This window comes from Aphelocoma coerulescens, chromosome 6, assembly GCF_041296385.1.
Source record: "Aphelocoma coerulescens isolate FSJ_1873_10779 chromosome 6, UR_Acoe_1.0, whole genome shotgun sequence".
Taxonomy (NCBI): domain Eukaryota; kingdom Metazoa; phylum Chordata; class Aves; order Passeriformes; family Corvidae; genus Aphelocoma; species Aphelocoma coerulescens.
In genome coordinates this window covers 15,709,274-15,718,416 of record NC_091020.1, presented here as the reverse complement: position 1 = coordinate 15,718,416, position 9,143 = coordinate 15,709,274, and the positions used below count along the sequence as shown (strand labels likewise).

The following is a 9,143-nucleotide window of genomic DNA, read 5'->3' as shown; positions in this document are numbered from 1 at the left end:
CGCCCGGCGCGGCCGTACGTTCGTCCCGGCGCCCCCGCCCCCCGGTGGCGGTGCCGGCGCGGTCGGCGGGGCGGGCCGGGGCCGGCGGGCGGGCCGAGGGGAGCGGAGCGCGCCGCACGCCGCCCAGCGCGAAGATGGCAGCGGGGGAGCCGCAAGCCAAGAAGCTCAAGCTGGAGCAGAAGCAGCTGAGGTAACGGGCGCCAGGACGGGCTCTGCTTCGCGAGCAACCCCGGGGGATGGCGGAGGGTCGCTGGTGCTGCCCCCGGCGGAGGGCGAGACACGTGCCGCCGCCGCGGTGTGGTCAGAGTCCGCCGGCAGGGTCCCGCCGCGCCGGGCTGCGCTCGGCCGGGCTGCGCGCGGTGGTGCGGGCGGCCGCGCCGCGGCACCGGGCGCACGTGGAGGCGGCGGCGGGGCCGTCCCGCCGCGCTGCTCCGGCTCCTGCCGCGGTACCGCTGCCCGGGCCCGGCGGGTGCCCGCGGGCGCCGCCGCACTGGGCTCCCCGCAGCCGGGGCAGCGGTGGGTGGGCGGCGCGGGGGCCCCGCCGTGCCCTGGGGTCGAGTCGGTCGGTGCGAATGAGCTGCTGAGCATCTGGATGGGGTCGTGCGCTGAAACGGAACGCTGCCCCGAGCGATGGCCCCTGTACTAGTGCCCGGCTGGGGTTGTCATTTCGGCTGCTTCCCCTTTGAAAGCCTCTGAAAAATGCCCCCATTAATACTCGTACGAGGGTCTCTGTCCCCGTTAGACAGGAATATGAAAATCCGCGTTAACAGTTACATTGTCTTCAAGACACGTGGATATTTTAAAATATTTTCATATTGAAATAATCCGTGCGATTTACTATACTTCCTTATTTCTGTGATCACAGTATAATAGCACTGACTGAATCCCATCTGAATGATGGCTTGCACAGACACAAGTCATTTAAGTGTCATAGCAGAAAAATGTTAGGTTTCTCAATGGAGGATGCACGGTCAAAGTGAGAACTCTTGAGTACTGAGAGCTGTAGAGCAGCTTTTTTTGGTGCAGTTTCAGGTTTGTTTTCTCGAGATTATTCGATATTAATATAATTGTAAGATAGCTGACTTCCAAGTGTTCAGTGTATGAAGAGAACTAATGACATAAGGCCCAAAATTATCTTGGCGATAACTGATAACTAATAACCCGCTCAAATATAGCATAAAAGAGATGTACTTTAGTACTGAGATGAGAACAGTCTTTTTTAGCACTGATGTCCTTATTGAAAGAGCTAATCCTATTAAATTTGTCAAAGTCAGGGTACTTGCTTCTTTGGCAGCCAAGTGACTTTCAAGTTTAATAATGGTTGACAAACTCAGGTGCAGATAGTAGAAGAGGAAAGATGTAACTGAGCTCTGAAAGCAAATAAATGGCAGGCTGCTAGCAGGATAAGGTTATAATCAAAAAGCAACAGTTATCTCAGTTATGGGCCTTAAAGCAAGACGAGGCAAGAAACTGGCAGCTGCAATGTTTCTGTTTATAAAGTTTATTAGAGGAAATAGCATTTTAACATGAAACACAAGAAAAAATTTAAAATTTGAGAATATTACTGGTGTACTGAGTTAAAAATTTAAAGGTTGTTTGCAGTGGAATGAAAGGCAATGGTGACGTGCTCTGGTAACAACTGACTAAACTGCAAATACTACTTCTGTAAGGTATGATAGCTAAAACATGAGGAATGTTGTTAGAACTTGCATATGCTAATTCTGCTGCAAGTTATTTCAAGAGGAAGTGTAAATAGGCTCCAGCTCTGTTTCATAAGAGGAGAAATGCCATAATTAACTGGTGATCAAATAAAGTTAATGTGTGCTGTGGGCCACAGGTTGAACTCATGAAGCAGTTGGTGGTTGGACTAGATTTGGCAGACCTCAACACTCATTTGAATGTAGTAGCAAGAACATGTTTGGCTTAGTGCTGTTGTGGGACTTAAAAGCCACTAGGAAAGGTACCAGACTGGTTGAGGTTCCATTACTTGGTTGTATTTGTAATGAGGTTAAGTTGTTAATGCAAAGCACTGGTACCTATGCTTGGAAACAGTTCATCTATAGATTAGAAAAGAAGTGAAAAATCACTTGAAAGTTTTGGGGCTTAATAACTTTGTTACACCAAGAATTTGAGGCGACTGTAGAGAACAATTCCTTGTTCTCAACATGTAGATCTGAGGCTCTCTAGCCTCTTCAGAAGACCACGTCTAATGGATTCAACAAGGATGGTTGTACTGTATTTATCCTCCCATGATATCAACCTGAACCTTTCCTCTGACTACCATGAGAACTATTTTAGTATTAAAAAGTGACAAAAGAATTTAATTCTGCTGTGCCATATAAGCTATATCTCATCAACAATAGCAAATGTTTCCTTTCCCTGTTGTTTTTTGGTCATCATTTCTCTGTCAAAGTGGCTTCATAGAGGTTTCATGGATACATTTTTAGACCCTTTTGATCTTTTCAGACAAAGGAGAGCAAATATTGCTCCCTCGTGAGGTAGGCAAAGCTGACTGTGTTCAGGAAGCTACACTTGTTTGAAAGCAGTATAGGATGGTTGGCTTTTGCCACCCAGTGAGCAGCACACAAAGCCCGAGACCCAAACTGGCATTCCCAGCTCAACAATGTGTTGTGCTGACATTCATCTGCTGGGCGACAGGTTTTGCATTGTCTTTATTGACGGGTGCAAATCCCCACTACAAACCAATGGGCTTTAGGCAAGGCCATTAATGTGTGCTGCCTTGTTTCGGGCTTCTGACTGCATCTCTGCTGTGTGAAGTAGAATATCATTGTATGTCTGTAAACTATACTGTTTGAACAGAAAATGGGCTTGCAAATGGCTTGTCACTGAGTCGCAGCATCAACTTACTAGAAACATCATGAGGTGTTACTTTAGAGGAGAATTACTAAGGATTTGTGTCCTTTTATATTTGGTTTTGTTATGGAAGTCTGGGAAAACCGCAAGCAGATTCTGTTAATGGCCTGGTACAGTTATGAAAGAATTTGGATGTTTTCTGTAGAAATGTTTGAGCTTATACGTACATGTCTGTATAGAAATATGCATGGTCATTTTTTCCTTCTGCACACAAACTTGTCAAGTCTCCCTGTGCTGCATTATGACCTTCTGGCTGTTCTGCAGCTGCTGTATTGATTGAATAGTCATGACGTGGCTAGTTGTTTGAACAAATCAGTTTATCTACATGAAGACAATGTAAGCATTGAGTTTGGCAAATAGTTCATACTAAAAGTACAAAGTACAATATTCCTCCTCTTCTGTTACTTTTAGACATCTTTTCCTTTTAAGAATAAATTATCAAATACTCTGTGCATAATTGTTATCAAAAGCAGTCCTTTGTCATTACTGTTCCACTAGATTTTAGAAAGCTTGATACTAGCAGCTGTAAAAAATATTGCTAATTTCATACATTTTTACTTTTCTTCATAAGTTGACTTTTAATTTAGCTTATTCTTTAATCAACTCTTTATAAATGAAAGAATATTCTAAATATTTTAAATTAGCTGTGACAAAGCTTTGAGTTAGAATTTAGTAAATAATTTTTCTTTCTCTTTTATCTCTTCATTTGTTGTGTTGGTTTTTTGTGTTTTTTTTTTAATTTCACCTTGCTTCCCCATTTGTATTCTTTTCATTTTTTGTCTTCATGGCTTATAGTTTTCATACTTTCCTATTTCTTATATCTGCAAATACAGGTAGTGTTTTCCATGTCGGTACTCGTAATGTCCTCAGGTCAAAGAATGATCTGAAGCTCAAGCACTTCACTGTGTTTGTTTGAATTAAAGCAATAGATTTCTTCTTTAGATGAATATTTAGTCTCCTTTAGAAACCAGACAAACAGATACGCTTGAGGACACTAGCAACAGACTTGGCTAATTTTGCTTTGTTTAGCATGTAACAGCAGTCACCTTCCTTTCCAACTTGTGTTGATAGAAATATACCCAAAACCGGAATGACTGCAGCATGGAAACTACCCCGCTCTTACAGTTCGGGCACTGGTTTCCATTGTTTAGATGTGTAACTCTCAAATTACCCTTTCGGCTGACACGTCTTCACCTGGGCCTTGATGTAATCCTCTGGGATTTTGCACAGCATGTGTCATGTTTCCACAGTTTTCTGTTCTTGTTTTGGAGAAGCTTGCTATGGTGTTTCATCCTTTTAATTGAAGTAATTGCTTGCTTTATGGTAGGGAGTGTGTAACCTGAGGAGAGAGGAGGTTGTGAGAAGGCTCTTTGTTCTCTGGACCACAAGCTCGCTCTCTCCCCTTACTGATGTTACCTGCAGCCCACCTGGCCAGCAGAGTCACACCCACAACAATAATTTAGACATAACAGTCTTGGCCAATACCCTGCAGAAAGGTGCAGCTCTGCCTTGCTGTGATGCCTTCCTGAGGTCACTGGGACTAGTCCTGTCCCTGAGGCTGCTTGCAAGCTGGATTACCTGGGAGAGAAGAGCCAGTGTAAATAGGCCTATTTCATCTTGAGTCTTGAAATTGTGAATTTTCCTGAGATTTGAGTTCCTTCTTTTTCAACTAAAAGAACAGTTTGTGTAGAATTGCTCACCTTATTGGATCTACTGATATTGCTTATAAGCAAACAAGGAAGACACCCAGGAAAGAGACTTGAATGAATGTAGAATTAGCTGACTATGGTGTTAGTGCAGCAAAGTGAAATTCTGTAGAATAAGACCTTGGCTTATTCTACTTAGGTATATTTCATGTGGAAATGTTTGAAGCAAAATTCTGGCTTGTGATTCAAGGTTGTGATATTGAATTTTAGTAGTTACTTAGACAGGCATGGTACACAAATATTTCACAAAACCAGTTTCAGAAGCAGGGAATGGGTTGCTATCTAAAGGTCATTAATTAGTATTTGCTGACAATGTATTGGAAAACCTTATCTTCTTGAAAAAGGTAAATGGAACTTGCAGATACCATGTGAACATGATGTTTTTTTCAAGGCTGTTCATTTTTTATTTACATAAATTGATTCTTAAAAAGGTATTATTCATATAATGCACAATAGTAGTACAAAATATTATTTTTTATATCATATCAATGCATTTTGTGTGAAGGAGAGAAGTCTTTGGGTATTACTCAGATTTCAGGGAAGGGAAAGAGATTTTTTCCATTTTGAACTGCAATAATTTCCATAAGGATTGTTTGACCACAGTCAAAGCTGTTCTGCACTTGAAGGATATGGTAAGATAAAGCTACTTGCTGGCTTTATGCTACCTTGGGATTTCATTTACAGTGAAAGATTGTTGTGGTTTTTTTTTTCCTTGTACATTCAGTGGTACAAAGCAGTTGTAACTGTCTCAAGGGCCATGCTATTTGATTAGAATAAAATAGAAGAAAGTATAGGTGTCTGCAATATGCTGAAGACTTAGCAGATTTACAGACTTTCCTTTGCTTTTACAGCAGAAGAGTCTGTGAAGCTACATGAAAAGAAATTGGATGATATTATGGAATTTTTAAAATAATGAAAGATTTTTAATACTTTGCAAGTAGAGCCCATACAAGTTAAAAATGCATCTTATTTTATGTTGCAAAATATTAAATTCTCTCTGTAGAAGTTTCCAAAACAACTGTTACAACAGAAGATATCTGCAAGCTCTGCAAAATGCTGTTATTGAAAGAGAATTTGTGGATTTGTTGCTCACTAGTCCCATTTTATAATGTCTGCTGGGGCTATTATGTAAAAGATCATCCTTTTGTCTTGCAAACATGGATGAACAACTTACCTAAGATCAACATTACTTTTGTACTTTGAAGAAATTGAGTGAAATATGAGGGTTAACAGGGAACTTTTTGTTTATATATTGTAAACTGGAAGATTTATACCAAATATATGTGGTGTAAAACATAACACATTAGTCCAAGGCTAAGGCCTAGATTGCCTATCTTTTGGATACACGAGTTACAAATATATAACATGTAGAGTTTCATGGAGTACTTCAATAAAGTACAATTTTAAATGTTCTCGCCTGCCTGTTGTTTTATCAGGTAGGGGTGGAGTTCATTTTGAATTCATAGTGTGCTTGAAAGGAAACATCTAAAATCACCTAAGGAAGTTGTCTATCATATATAGAGAAACTTACATGGTCATGAAGATTTCTCTGTTCTAGAGTAACCAAAGCAGTTGAGAAATTGTGGCTAGACCCTGTCTGGCATTATCTATTTTTAGATGCAAAAGCTGTGAATTCCATCTCAGGGATTTCTGAGGCCAAATCACATGTGAAGGCAAGGTCAGCTGCCCCAGGCAGGCAGAGGGAGTTTGGAAGGTCAGGAGTCAGGAAGGCTGAGCAAACTCAGGCTGTCTGTCCAGCACATACATGGTGGGACTGCAAGTTGAACTTGTGGCACAAGCATGAAGTTCATCTATGAATGACCATAAGTCAAAACTGACCATTTTTCCAGGTATACCCTGGTGGCTGTTTCTCCACTTATATGTCTGGATGTCTAGAAGTTCCCTGGCAAATGACTAAAAGCCCAGTGATAAGTCGTAGTAGGGGTGGGTGGTGTCTTGAAGATGTCAGTAGCAACAGAACCTGCGAGTATGTGATAGCACAAGCAAGATGATTGGGCATGGGGAATAGCTGGAAGCTTATAAAGTGCTACTGACAGAGGTTGAGGTGTTGTACATACTATTTCATGAAAAGCTATTAATTTTTTTAGAAAAAGATATGCTTAAATGGTAAAAAGTTAGAAATGTGATGGTACCTCATTTGGCCTCGTACTCTGTAGCTTACTATTCGTAATATGCAGCTGCATGTTACAAATTACTGTAAATAGTTCATGTTAAAGTATTATATCTATTTTTCTTTACATATCTCTATGTGCTTGTTAAAATCAGGCAATTGTGAGGGAATCTACAACTAGATTTTTTTAAAACAGGTTTTATTATTTTGAATACAGTGATAGAACCAGCAAGACCAAGCTGCATTCTATAGTTATATACAATAGCAAGTTATGTAGCTATTATTATATTTGCTGGTGATGGGATCCTCCTCCCCCACCTTCTAGGTTACAAAACGGAGATTTGGCTATTAAGCACTGAAACTGTTAAACTAGACATAATAAATTGTTCCGCATGAATCAGAGGATACAGCCATTATAGATCTATGTATTTGCATTTCAATATAGTGCAAAAACCTTCCTCAGGATTTGAGGACCTCTTGCACCTTGTGTTGCAATAACAGTAAGGGGATGGATGTGTTTCTCACTCTGATTTGACTTTTCAGGACCCCTGACACACTTTAATAATGAGGATTTTGTGGCGAGTTCAATAAGTGGTGATTACTTTTTGAGTGTCTGGTTTAGAGAACCTAGGAGATTTGTCCTACATCAGATACTGAGCATAAATTTTCTTGTTATTTTCATGTGACAATGTAGATCCTTCACCTTCATCAACATGTCATATTTTGGCATCATCTCCTTTGAGAGACCCAAAAATCAGAAATAGATGGAAAGTTTGGCTTCAGTTTTTCTGAGGACAATATTCCCATTTTGTAGATGGAAAGGAAGGGAGACTTCAGGCTATGAAGTTGTGAAGTTTAAATATTTAGTTAGAGGTGACACAGCAGTACTTAACAACGTGGGATTCACTCTTGGCAAAAACAACCTATTGACTTCAGTTTCATGAATCAGTGCTTCTGGTGCTAGTACGTTAACAAAGTAAATGCCAAATCTGCACAGTGTGGCAGTAACTTTGACAGCCAAATGAGGAGTAACGATAGAAACCTGGCTTTAGCGAGGCTTTCTTCCCCTTTCTTATACGACAGTTCTGCCAGAGTGTCAGGCGAATAAGAAAAGGGAGTAGGCAATGACGGGCTGCCCTTTTCTCCCCGTGTCTCCGCTCGTGCCCTCTGGCCGGCTGGGTACCCGGAGCGCTGCGTTCCACAGGTGGCTGCCAGGCGCTCCAGCAGCCCGGAATGAGGAGATGTGCTGCAGGGGCTCGCCAGCCCGGCCCGCGCCCGGCGGCCGCCGCCTGCGGAGGAAGGGAGGCTCCGCAGGTCTCTCGAGGCGGCTTCGCGTCTGACCCAAAGCACATTTAAATAAAAAGAATGAAAACGCGTTCGTGTCGAGGGTATAGCGATCGTGTGTCGCGACAGGCGTCAGCCCGCGGCCCGGACAGAGCCGGGGCGGGGGGATCCGCTCGGTTCCCACGGCCTCGTGACACCCGAGGGGCAGCGCTGCCAGGGGCTCCGCTGGCCATCTTTACTGTGGGCTGTGCGGCTCGAGCCCCGCACCTCTGCGCTACCGCCACTAAACTTTTTTTTTTTTTTTTGTCAATTGTCACTGTCTCCCACACTCGCCGCCGGGGCTGGCAGAGGGGACAGCAGCAGGAGCTGTGTGGGAGGCGCGCTCTCCGCCCGTACCAAAGATGGCGGCCAAGGAACCCGGGGGTGCCGGGCGGGCGGCGCCGCTCGGTACCGGGCGCTGCCGAACCGGGGCGCGGGGCCCGTCGCCAGCGCCCCGCGGCTCCTCGCGCCGCGCGGCCGCCGCTCAGGGCCCGGGCCCGCCCCCGCCGGCCGCCCGGCCAATGGTGGGACGCGGGAGCGGGCGGGGCGGGGCGCGCGGTGGGCCGGCCGAGCGCTGCCCGGCGCTCAGTCGCGGCTGAGGCGCGGGCGCCGGGCGGAGAGGCGACGGTGTTGGTGCCGCTGCCAGTGGGGCTCCGCCGCTGGCGGTCGGGGAGCCATGGCCACCCTCAGGTAACGCTGAGCCCCCGCGTAGCGCCCGCAGCACAGCCCTGCGTCCCGGGGGAAGGGGCGGCGGGAAGCGCTCCCGCTGGCGGGGCGGGGGCGCCCGGCGCGATGCTCCGCCGCAGCCGGGCTCTTGTCCCCGCTGTGTGATCAGGGTGTGGGGCAGCGCGGCTTCGTCCCATCCCTCTCCCTCTGCCACGAGTTGGATTGGCGGCTGCACGCCCGCTCCCCTGGGGCGATGAAGGAGGGAGAGCTGTGCCGGTGCCCTGCCAGCCCCTCAGCCCGGTGGGGACAGCGCTCCCGGGGCGCCGCGTTGGCTTCTGGCGGGCAGGTGGGTGCGCCCGGCCGGCACTCCCGGCGGCGCCGCGCGAGGCCGGTGCCCAGCGGCATCGGGAGCGAGAGCCCCGAGCAGCGCTGAGCCGGGCCGG

At 45.7% G+C, this 9,143-nt stretch overlaps 1 protein-coding gene across 2 annotated transcripts in view; it reads left to right on the top strand.

Annotated features, from left to right (window-relative positions):
* The first annotated feature begins 49 nt into the window (after positions 1 to 49).
* Positions 50 to 9,143, top strand: part of ADK (adenosine kinase) — a 272,458-nt gene continuing 263,364 nt past the window's right edge. The window contains exon 1 of one of the 2 annotated variants that reach the window (XM_069019342.1): positions 50 to 190. In XM_069019342.1, coding sequence (XP_068875443.1) covers positions 135 to 190 — 56 coding nt within the window. In that variant the 5' untranslated portion in view covers positions 50 to 134. Of the gene's footprint in view, positions 191 to 8,616; positions 8,725 to 9,143 lie in introns of those variants that run through there. The other variant, XM_069019343.1, reaches the window with a different exon arrangement.